The 12,515-nt window shown below is 33.8% G+C and overlaps 1 protein-coding gene across 29 annotated transcripts in view; it reads left to right on the top strand.

Moving 5' to 3' along the window:
• Window positions 1-12,515, top strand: part of USH2A (usherin) — a 466,524-nt gene that overhangs the window by 154,763 nt on the left and 299,246 nt on the right. For 24 of the 29 annotated variants that reach the window (XR_005555900.1, XM_039336192.1, XM_039336254.1 and 21 more), the window contains 8 exons: window positions 5,283-5,409; window positions 5,651-5,752; window positions 6,369-6,557; window positions 7,276-7,406; window positions 8,032-8,305; window positions 9,527-9,730; window positions 9,844-9,924; window positions 11,925-12,110. Coding sequence is in view for 28 of the 29 variants with exons in the window: in XM_039336192.1 (XP_039192126.1) it covers window positions 5,283-5,409; window positions 5,651-5,752; window positions 6,369-6,557; window positions 7,276-7,406; window positions 8,032-8,305; window positions 9,527-9,730; window positions 9,844-9,924; window positions 11,925-12,110 (1,294 nt within the window). In the remaining variant the exon portion in view is untranslated. Of the gene's footprint in view, window positions 1-4,606; window positions 4,734-5,282; window positions 5,410-5,650; window positions 5,753-6,368; window positions 6,558-6,613; window positions 6,696-7,275; window positions 7,407-8,031; window positions 8,306-9,526; window positions 9,731-9,843; window positions 9,925-11,924; window positions 12,111-12,515 lie in introns of those variants that run through there. The other 5 variants (XM_039336216.1, XM_039336226.1, XM_039336385.1 and 2 more) reach the window with 5 other exon arrangements.

Below are 12,515 nucleotides of genomic sequence, written 5' to 3'. Positions count from 1 at the left end.
GTTGAAATTGACTGATTGATTGAATCTTTTTTTTGTTATACCCGGCGGCAGAAGCCTAAAGTAAAAAGGTTTTATAAAAACAATCTGAAGGCCTAGGACTGGGGCGACAGTACACATGCCCACAGAGAGAGCTCTGAGTGCCACCTCTGGCACCCATGCCATAGGTTCGCCACCACTGGACTACAGAATTGTGACACTGATCAGTCCTATAGTCACCAGAAATAGTCTCTCCATAAGAAATGACTAGTTTTTATATCTACCATCCCCAGATCATGTCTCATATAAATCAAATCTAAGATGTGACTTCGCTTGTGTATCAGGAATGTAATGATCTGACGTAAGCCTATAGAAGTAGCTCATGTACTGAGCTATTCCATAATCTGCCTACAGGGCTAGCAAGATGAAATCAACCATCACTAGCATCCTGGATTTGATGAACTCAAGGTTTTTCTACTGTATACTCTGTTTCCAGTAGTGGCATAACTAGCCAGATAATTCAGGAAAATAATAAATAAAGCATGAACAGTATATTTTTGTCAGACCTGATGTATGTTACATTGAGGCAGAATGGAAAAAAACATACTCATAGTAACGGAAAATACATACTCATAGTAGCTGAACATATTAATAGACACTTCCTTGCTTTGAAGTTGTAAGCTTGAGAAAAAGGGAACTTTCCTTCATGTAACAATTAGCTGTGTGACTTGTGTGCTACTTATTTACTGAAACGGAACATATTGTAAGAAAGGTACTGAAAGTCACAGATGGTGTAAGATAATATCCTTATAGAGAAATATAATATGATAGCCAATTACATAAACTTCTCCTGTTCCCCCTCCTGCTATAGCTGATAAGGATAACACCTCAGGTGAGGCTAAGGTTGCAAACGGGATAAAACTAATGCCCTGGGAGTAGCCCGGGGTTCAGAATTTGTCATGCTAATGCTCTGAACTGCGCAAATAAACCTGTTTCTCCAGCCCTTTGTGGTCTTGTCTTCTGAATACATATCAAGGATTTCTACTACAACATGGCATCTTCTTCCAAAGTGATGTCCTTCAAACATATTAGTATACAACTTTCAGAATTACTAACTAGCATAACTCTGGACTATTTTGTCTGGTAATTTATGGAGGGCCCATGTGAGGAAAGTGGATCTATTGTAGAATCTTGGATACATCTATCCTGAATTAAGATCATTGTGTTTTCAGTAGATATACAGTTGCGTTGTAAAGTAATCTGTGACCTACAAAACAAAGTGAAAACTTGCACATTAGAAATCAACACAAATAATCTAATAGAAGTGCTTATTTTGTCTATTCAGCAAGCAGCATCACTGAGTTAATTTGTCTGAACTCAGAAGCTGAGAAGCATTGGGGCTTGGTTACTACTAGAATAGGAGACTAGCAGGGAATATCATAGTGTGGGCTAGACTGAAAAGTTGAAAAATCCCAGAAGACAGAAGCAAACTTTTTTGAATTGCTGCCAAGAAACCAGCATGATTTGATCTCTGTAATCACCAGGAATTAATCTCAGCTCAAGGGAACATTATTTTCATAGGAAGAGTCTTTTTACAAACATTTCTCTGTAGCTTTTATCTTTCACTACTAAAAAGGCAAAGTTTTTCTCGAGTAAAACTCTACTCTTAGAGGTTTCATGGATATCTCCAGGTACTGAAATGTGACAATATTCCAAATTTCAATGCAAACCTTCAGTAGCACAATATTAGGATTTTTTTTTAAAAAAAAGGAACTAATGTGATGTCATCAGAAATGAAAATATCCCTACAATGTGAAAGGAAATAATTGAATCAATTATGCAATTTGTATTTTGAAATAAAGTCTTATTTAGTTTGCTTGACATTTTGTAAATTTAAATAGTGTATATAAGACATGCATTTATGTTCATATATAATTTTCTTCAATATAATATGTCTGTAATTTTTGCAGGCAAGATAAATAGATAGAGCATGCATTCCATGGTATCTGGATTGTATCTTGGTCACAAAGTACATTACAAAATTCAGGAATACATGAAAAAGTTGAAAAATAACTTTATTCTAATCCATATATTACTTGGGCAAGTACAAATTCAACAGATTCACTTTAAAATGTAGATTTAAAAATTATTCCCATTCTTAGTACTACATATGTTTAAGTGCAACTTGCTTTCTACTGTGTCTAGAAAAGAGAAGGCTAGAGATTTCTCCAAAACTGATCAACATATAGCTATAATTTGTGCAATGTCCAGTCTTGTTAATTTGTGCAGCATCTTGCTTAAGATACTTAAATGTGTTTATGGATGAATGCCTTTTACTTCAAAGCAATTTCTATTAAGGATGATTGTAAATGGATTGTGGACTGTAGACAAATTCAGCTTTTCAGATGCAACAGAAACACTGGAAGGAATGCAGAACAAAACTACAGACATTGCTTCCATATTTACACTGTGTTTGGCATATGTGATTATATAATTTGAAACTGAGAACTTATATGTGTGATTTTAGACAAATAACATATAAATACTCCAGATTGTTGCCAAAATATATAAAGAATCACTTTTGTAGACACCTGATCTTTGGCATGCAGCATCGTTTGTAACAATTTTAACGCTAACTAAGTATACTTTGATGAGACAGCATTTAATAAAATGCTCATTAATTTCATCATTAGCAAGGGTATGCTAAGAAGTAAGCCAGTTTCTTATGTCACGCCCAATTAGCATCCCATGCTAGTAATCCCATTAGTATTGTTGAATTCACTAATGGAAAAACTAATGGGCATGCTACCAGGGCACATTAATTGGGCATGACACCAGTTCTGGTTTTAATTATTAAACTATGATAATGAAATGTGTGTTTGTAAAATATTAAAATGTTGAAATAGGGTGGAAGACAATAAAAATAGTGTGTGAATAGAAAATGAGCCTATTCATAAAATGCATTATCATGGATAACTTTTCTATACATATTATATACTTACCAAGATAGCATCAGGTTTTAAAACATCTGATGAATCAACTTAAACTCCGCTATGGCAGTTGTGAAGTTTCTCACTAATGCACTGAATTTCACAGAATTAATGCTTATGGGCACTGTCACAAAGTTTTGAGTATACTATGCACATCACAAAAAACACACGTGACATCTCCACTCCAATAAATTATATTAGAGAAGCTATATAATTATTTTTGTACTTCTAGAATTTTAGATTAATGTATTTCTGGAATATTCCTACAATAAAGAAAAGTAACAGCAAACTTTAAGCACAAGTTTGAGGATATGTGATTGCTGTAGTTATATGCTCTGTTAAATATGTTAAATATATTTTGAGCATTTCTCAGCTGTTGAAACTATGGCAATGGTTGTCCATTTTTAATTGCTGGATAAATTATTTTCTGCAAAAAATAGAAATAATGTGAATTTAAATTAATTGCCATTCATTTTAAATGACAAACTTTAAGAATGTTTTTGTATCAATTAAAGTGGCTCAAGGCACTCAAAAATTAACAAATATATTTCTGATTATAAATCATGTATTCATTCTCTTTCCTTTTCTAAGGGATATTTTTATATTTGCATCTGTCTCTTCATACTTTCACCAAATTTAAAATGTCTGTATGTGTAATTTATCATATAAAGCTCATTAGATCAAGATGTTTGTGTAAAGGCTTATAATTATGGATGTGCTTAGAAACATTTATTTAATGCCAAAAAAGAAAAGTGAGATTGGATAGAAATTTAATATGAAATTCTTATATACAAATTAAGTATCACGTTAAAATATCATATGCTCACTTTTGATCTATACCTTTTTTAAAAAAAAACTATCATTATTCTAAAATTGCTATCATTTATTTATTCAAACCTAGTTTCTACATGTCTTTTGAAGAGAATGTTCCTTTTCAAGTTAGTAGACCCAATGCCATAAAGAATTGTTCATAAATAATCTGTGCGATGTTTTAAAAAAATAGTGTTAAATTTTATTGATCTTTTGTGCCTTTGGATATGGAATTAAGACCCATATTCTTTCACTTCCTACATTCGTATGTTTTAGTCTGCAAAATTAAAACAAAATCAGACCTGGGAAGCATTTTGATAGAAAACCAACTGGAAGCATGAACACTGCAGATGCTGTGAGGCTGAAAAAAAAAGTCCATCTTCATAACCAGTTCCATCAACTTTAGATCTGTTATTCTTTTGATTCCAAACCCACTTTAGAGGATTGCTAATGTAAAGATAAAATGGTGGGAGATCCCCATGTAACCTGCCTTGAAGTCCTGAGAGAAAGATGGGACATAAATAAATGGAAACTGAATATTTTAATTACTTTTTAAAATAGTTCTGGCATGATGAGCAGGTGCTAGCTGTGGCTTGGAAGGCATTTGCACAACCTCATATGGTATACAACTTGCACTCTCTCCTGGATTGGGAAGGCCAATCATTCATGCTCTATTAGCTTCATGTGGAAGTTTCAGCTGGTCCAGAATGCAGTGGCAAGGACACTGGTGGGCATGCCTCCATATGCCCATATGTCATCCCTGTTCCTCAAGCTGCAATGACTGCTAATTTGCTTCTAGATTCTGATTATAACCTTTAAATCCTACGTAGCATTGGGCCTACTTATCTCGTCTGATTGTCTCGTATGGCGTCTTTCCAGTCAATACGAGTCACCATATTGAATGATCCACATTCTTCAATTATACATCTTTTGGGACCCTGGAAGCATACTTCTTCTGTTACATGTCTATGGAGATTCTCAGTCATCCAGGTAATTGTTGTCCCCAAGGTACTTTTTCAGGAGGAAACCGGACTTTCTTGTTTTTCTTTGAAGACATTTTGCTTCTCATCCAAGATGAATCAGAGCTGAAGAAACTTCTTGGATGAGAAGCAAAACATCTCCAAAGAAAAACAGGAAAGTGCAGTTGCCTCCTGAAAAAGCACCTTTGGGACTTCTCTGTTACAGTACCTGCCTACTAGAATACTAGATCCATGTGCCTCACACCAAAATGGTGTTCTGGGGGGACTTAAAGACCTCACAATTCTCCCAAATTCAGGGCTAGGGTGAATTATGAAATGTATTTGTAAATATTTTCTATATTGTTGGCCAAATTCATATTTTGTATGTGTGCGTTTTAATATTTTTAAAAATTCTTAAATTCCTATGGAAAAAAATATTGTTTCTTTTCTTATATTTTATTTTGTTGATTTTACTATGAGCTACTCAGAGTCATTCTGGAGTTGTGTAATGCCTAAATCAAAATAATAATTGTTCTAATTATTATAGGGTTCTGCTATTGCTGTAACTCCAGTAAATGATGGTGGAAGGCAATATAATGATAACAATTGGCATCATCTGAGTGCAATAAGAAATCAAGCCTTCGGAACAATCATTATAGATGGACAATTCTCAGGTAATGATCTCATTATGATCAATTTAATTTTCTCAAGAGTTTCTTCCATCCATTATTTCTAAGCTATTCTGTGAATGTTTATCTTATGATTATTTTCTCTGTTATAATTTTGTATGCTTTCTGCCAGGCTAGCACACTTTTTGGAGATCAGCCTTTTTGTCTTATAATTTGTTTTATCTATAAAACTAAAACAGTGAGTTTTGATTCTAGTTCACATTTAAACACAACTATTATTTTTTAGGTTCCTCATCAGCTACAAGTGGTAGTACCATTATAGGAGAAAATACAGGCATTTTTGTTGGAGGACTTCCACAAGACTTTATAATTGAAAGAAAAGACATAGGTGAGAAGACTATACTAGATGAATCTTAGAATTCATTCTAAGAATTAACAAAGACATTTTTTGTTGTGTGTAGCTAAGCATTGCCTGTACTTTCCCCACCACTTCTTTACATGCAGACATCTTTATCCATTTCACTAAATATTCAGAAGTTGATTTTCTGCAACTATTATTCTTTTAGTATCTTGGAAGTTATTTATTTCTTTTACAAAGCCTGATTTCTTCAGTACTGCTTGCTGAGATTTGTGAATGCTGGCTCACCTGCTTGATACAGAAGCATACTGCTGTACTACAAAGAACAGCTTGACAGCACAGTAGCTAAGAAATAATCACCATATAAATGTAAAGTATAAAATAGCATGTATTAGATTCAATAGGATGTTCTCAACTGCCCCTCCCTATAGTTGTTCCATTCAAATCTTTCACAACATTTTTTGTTTTGCTGCTGCAACAATATTTTGTTTAAGGATCATATTCAAAAAACTGTTACAAACAGGTAAGTGTTTCTATGATTCTGGGAACTGCCCTGCGAAAGCAAGGAAGGATATAACTTTGAAAAGATTCTCTTCATTTTGAAATGCTCATAACTTTGCTGTTTGTTTATTTATTCATTAATCAGGCCCAACTAAAATAGTCACAAAAGGATTTGTGGGGTGTCTCCATGATATCTTCTTGCAAAAGATGCCTCATCCCTATGAAGTCTGGGAACCTTTAAAATGGGGGAAAGCATTAGAGCAAAGAAATGCTTATCACAGTTGGGAAGGTTGTCCTACTAGCCTTGAAGATGGAGCACATTTTCTTGGGAAAGGTATAATCATATGGTAAAATTGTTAGAAAAAGTATTTGTTTTTCTTTCTGTTTTAGACAAAAGAATATTGCTCTAACATTGGAGGTTTTTAAGAAGAGATTAGACAACCTATTTGTCTGAAATGTTATAGGGTTCCCTGCTTGAGTAAAGGATTGGACAAGAAGAACTCTAAGGTCCCTTCCAACTTTGTTATTATGCTATTATTACTTACCTTTTGGTTCTGTTATTTTGTGCATGTATTAAGTTAAACTCAGTGAAAACTGAGAAATCCAATATTATTTAAAAAATATATAATTCATAAAAAGGGAAAAATCATATCAAAATCAGCCAAAGCACAACTGGCTTGTAGGAACAGAGAGATGGATGCAAATTAATATGAAAAAACATCTGCCTGTCATCACTGTCTATTCCCCCCCCCTTTAAGGAGGGTATCAGTTGAAAAGAATGGATATGTTTTCATGTATGTTGCTAATACATGTGTGTTGCTAATATATGTGGGCTGAATTACAGATATCTATCTATCTATCTATCTATCTATCTATCTATCTATCTATCTATCTATCTATCTATCTATCTATCTATCTTACATGTATATGCTTGAAAACTTAGATCTGCATTCCTTAGACTGATATTATATGTAAAGCTATGCATGATTCATATTACATTTTATTTTCACTTATAGCACCTATAGTATAATATTCTTGCCTTTCTCCTTAAGGTTTCCTAGAACTCCATTCAAATATTTTTCATGGTGGCATGGATTTTGAGATCTCATTTATGTTTAAAACAGATCAATTCAGTGGATTACTTCTGTTCATTTACAACAAAGATGGCCCTGATTACATTGCTGTAGGTTTGTTTGTTGTTTTTACTTGGTTGTTTTGCTTACTTGATTTAATTGTAGATTGCTGTGAGCAGGATGCAGACAACTTTTTAATGAAATATTTTCATATTTTGGAATGGCCAATTGAGGTCACGTGTTGCATAGATTTTTAAATTCAATTTTAAATTGTAGAAATGTTGTCTCTGGCTTGTAAAAATGAAAGAAACAGACACACATAGAGAGACACACAAATTGATTCTCCTCCCATTCCAGTTCTATAAGAACCGCAGGCAGCTGATGGGATAAGTCCTGTTGAACTGACTTTGGATATTTTCATTTTATCTTAAAAGTGAAATATTATACAAAAAAGGATATTCTCTACAAATTCATTTGAGAAAAACTGTGTATATCACAAAAGCTTGGATTTTGCTTTTTAAACCCAGTAATCCCAGCACTATTTGCAATTTCTTGCATTGTTTTTTAGTTCTTGTCCTGGAAATTCAATAGTCACTGAGACTTAAAACTATATTCCTTAAAAAAATTTCTCTCTCTCTCTCTCTCTCTCTCTCTCTCTCTCTCTCTCTCTCTCTCTCTCTCTCTCTCTCTCTCTCTCTCTCTTTCTCTCTCTCCTGTTTTAACTTCAAATGACAGGCAGAACTGAAAAGTGGAAGTCTGATTTTCCTACTAAATAATGGCATTGTCTCCACACATGTGAATCTCTGGTTAGGATTGTCTTACTGTGATGGAAATTGGAATAAAATTATTTTGTCAAAAAGAGGATCCGTAGCTTCAGCAAAGATGAATGAATGGACAGACCATGTGATGGAACCTGATTTGGAGCAGCTATTTGTAAACTCTCCAGTCTACCTTGGAGGGACTCCAGTTGAGGTCCAGGGAACATTTAAAGAGCTGGGCTTAGAACAGGGTGTGTACTATATGGAGAGTACTTTGATTTGTGTGTAAATACAAATGTATCCATGCATCTTGCATCCCCTCCTTATGTTAAGTACTATTTATGTAATTATACTGAAATAGGACCACTTAGTATGTTACTCTGAATTCCATGCTACTTTTAAAAAATAAATAATTAATTATATTTATTATACTACGGTATTACTCATAGTTAGTTTAACCAATGTAACTAACAATAAATATTTCAAAGCTACACATAGAAATAAACAATCTCTGGTGTAGAGGTGTTTTGTTCAAAAATAATTTTAAATGCATTTATTTAATTAATTTATAAATAATACATAATATCATATATATGCTAATTCAAAGGGGCAGTTTGGTGTAGTGGTTAAAGCACCAGGCTAGAATATCTTAGTTCCTGAGTTCTAATCCCATCTTAGATACAAAACCTGCAGGGTGATTTTAGGCCAGGCACTCTTTCTCAGCCCTTGGAAGCAGCCTAGAACAAACCAAATCTTGCCAAGAAAATTGCAGGGATGAGTCCAACAGCTGCCAGGAGATAACACTGACTTGACAAATTAGAACTCCATAAATGTTTACTTATTATTTGCTGCAAATGTTTCTGCCTACTCCAAAGTCAGTAGGTTGGGAGATGTTACTAGGTCACCTGTAACTGTGATAGTGACTACTAGGCAAAATGGGCATTGCATCTTTAAATGATAAGACAGCTTGATACCTAGTACAGATACAGTTTTTTAGGTTCCTTGCACCTAAATATGTGATCACATGTAACGCCAAAATTTAGACAGTATTATTTAAGAAAATAAAACTATGAGAAAATAATATGCTTAAGTAGGTAGCAATGATACTCCACACATACTCAAATTCACATTTTCTATACAATTAACTTGAGAAATATGCATTTGAAATCCCGTGAAAGAATATCCTCTATGATATGAATAAAATAATTAATCAAAATCATATTAACTTGTATTTGTATTTGAGCTACAATTTCAAAATGAATCTTTTTGCCTGTTTTTGCTGACCTTTCCCAAAAGCAGCATGAAGCAAAAATGTTATATAGCCAAACAAACACATAGAATCATAATCAAAAGTTTAACATTTATATGTAACTCCCCATACAACTCAAATGTAGCACTGTAAGAAGTAAAATGTGCTTTTAATTAACAGCTGAACCCCTTTACCTGCTGCTAATCCCCTTACTATTTGCTAGGTTTTGGAGGCTGCATGAAGGATGTTAAATTTACACGAAGTGCTGTCGTTAACTTGGCATCTGTGTCCAGCAGTGCTGTCAGAGTCAATCTGGATGGATGCCTATCAACTGACAGTGCTGTAAACTGCAGGGGAAATGACTCCATCTTAGTGTATCAAGGAAAAAAGAAACATGTATATGATAATGGCCTGCAACCATTTACAGGTACCACGGTGGCTCCTTCCTTAAAGGTATGATTTTTGTTCACTTTGCAATGATTCTATATTAATCTCTCTCTCTCTCTCTCTCTCTCTTTCTCATTCTCTCTTTCCCTCAAGAATATTTATATCGGGTAATTGCTTCTAATGAAGGAGGATCTGTATCTAGTGCCTGGAGCCGTAGCCGCACAAGAGAATCAGGTAATTAATGTTTCTGCATAGTGTTCCCACATGAAGTCTTTATTTAGGTTGCCAATATGTCAGTATGGACATATTTAGATTGGCACTAGCAAAACACAGTAAGCAAGTAATGCAAGAAATTCAACTCAGTCAATTTTACCCTCCCAATCTAAAAAGTTTAAAAAGCAATTTAAAATGAGTATTAAAATAAACACTAAAATGATTTAAACAAATAATTCAAAAGGGATGATTCAGAAGGGATCACTTCTAATATTGGTGGGAAAGCATTCCTTCCCACAGCTGCTATCTGCAAATAGACTTCTAGGTAACAAAAATGCATAAGTCACAAAAGCTGATTTCAACATGTTTTTGTCAAAGCAAAGGGTTTTTACTTGCAGATGTTTTGCTTATATAGCTTAATGCCACCATGTGGTCGACCATCCCAAAGCAAGTAGATGCAGCCATATTTTTGTCCTAATTGTCTGACCAGAAGTAAGTTAGACCATAAATTTTTGTTTACAATCTGACCAGAGCACTAGCAGTTACATGTTCCCGAGGGCTAGAAAATAATTGCACTATTTAATTATTTTTAGTCAGTTTTGTTATGTCCCCTATGAAAAGGCCATCTGCTATACCTTGCTCAGTGATGTATTTCAGAACCAATAAAACCAATATATTTATGTAAGTAATGTCAGCAATCTGATACGCCATAAGTAGATCTGATTGTTTCTTTTAGGAGGCATCATACTTGGATAATACTTTGAAAAGTAACATATCATTTCTATGCAGTTCCCCTCTCTCCCCATTGGAAAATTTTTAAAATAAATCTCGGTAGGGAGGTCTAAAAAGAGAAATACTTAGTTAAGAAATGCTTCAGCAGTTCTAATCATTAAGACTCTTGAGTAGATAGGCATTTATGGCAAAACCATTATATATCATTCTGCCGGAGAGTTCTTTAAGCCTTTTCTTTTATCCTTTGTGCAGTCACCTCAGATAAAGTTGTTTCTTACTAGATTTTTATTTGATGTAACAGTATTTAATAAGTAGATAAAGGTTATTAAAAACTAGAATACTTTACTATGGTAGTAAGGCTTCAATGAGTTGAGTTTTGACTATTTTTAATGCTTCAATGAAAGTTTCCATTAATCATTTCCCATATACTGCTAAATAAGTATCTGATTTTGACTAATCTCCGGAAGCTAAGCAAGATAAGACATGGATACACCATCAGGAAACATCATGGTTGTATTCTAGGTAAAAAAAAGTTGAAAAGAAAAATATTTTAGAAGGCAACAGCAAAACTCTTCCATATTGTTGACAGGAACATGTTCATTTGAACCTGATTTGACATAGCTTTCATATTTATTTTGTAAAGTAAACAGATCTTCTCAGTTTCCAGTTGTTCTTAATTGGTCCACAGCAAAACATTCTATGCACATATAATAAAATAATTGGCCCAACTCACTTTCTGTTGTCTTTGACAGATAAATTCTATGGATAATCTGGAATAAGATTAAATACATATTCTATAAAGTTATTGTTGGGGGGATGGTCCATTAGATTTTGCTTTTAGGAAACATTCAATATACAAATATGCAATATACAAACTGTATAGATTTAGTATAAAACAAAATTTTAGAGAAAGTTTTTGGATTTCTGTTCATGGAATGTAGAATCCCGCTTTGTAAACATCTAGTTATCATTCTTTCCTGGTAGTGTCATTATGCTGTTTGAACTATTAAATTCCACTTCCTTCCCTTTAAAGTGATGTTTCTTTGATACCTCAACTGGAGATTGAAGAACATTACATATGTAAAGTTCTGATAGTTTTGAAATATAGCTAATGCTGAATGGCTCAAGATGTGAAGCCATATTAAATCAATGCTGGAAAGTTACAACTCTAATAAATTGTATATATGCTAATGGTGAATCTGATTTACTGCAACTATTAAAAGTGAAGAATGGAGCAATAGTCTTCTTAAGTCTGCTGTTCTCTCTGTTTCTCTTTTATTCATTTCCAGTACCACAAAACGTGCTGACTCTCTCAAGAATTCACAGCATAAATGGCTACAACATTGAAGTTACATGGGATGAACCAGTTGGGGTCAAAGGTGTAATTGAAAAGTATATTTTGAAAGCTTCCAGTGAAGATGGTTCCAACATATCTATTGTCAGTACAGAGATTTCTAATACTAGTTCATGTACAGGTATGTGCCAGTAAATATAGCTTTAAAACAATAATATAGAGTTTAGTTTTCATGTGTACTATTTATTGGCAAAATGATTTCCAGGAAATGCCATGTGAGGAAATGAATATCCAAGTGGCATTTTGTGGAAGTCATTTCACCAATATTTTAATTTTTTTGCCCATATAAACTCAAATATTCCTTATTCATTTTGTGTTTGCATAATTAGAAGAAGTAGAGCAGCCCAGGCTTTGTATCAACAAGGATGGAGTGTAGTAAAGTCAAGACAGAGTTAAGAAGAGAAGAACTCATTTTAGTAGTGCTCAGGTCAAAGAGAAGATGGACTTTGAAAGGGTAGTCAATTTCAGATCACCATCTTTATCAGAATTGGCTAGACATAAACAGGCTAAAGTCCAAGGTTGCAGG

This window comes from Crotalus tigris, unplaced genomic scaffold (genome assembly GCF_016545835.1).
Source record: "Crotalus tigris isolate CLP2741 ecotype Arizona unplaced genomic scaffold, ASM1654583v1 scf7180000017546.9332058, whole genome shotgun sequence".
Classification (NCBI taxonomy): Eukaryota; Metazoa; Chordata; class Lepidosauria; order Squamata; family Viperidae; genus Crotalus; species Crotalus tigris.
This window is presented reverse-complemented; position numbering and strand designations above follow the sequence as displayed.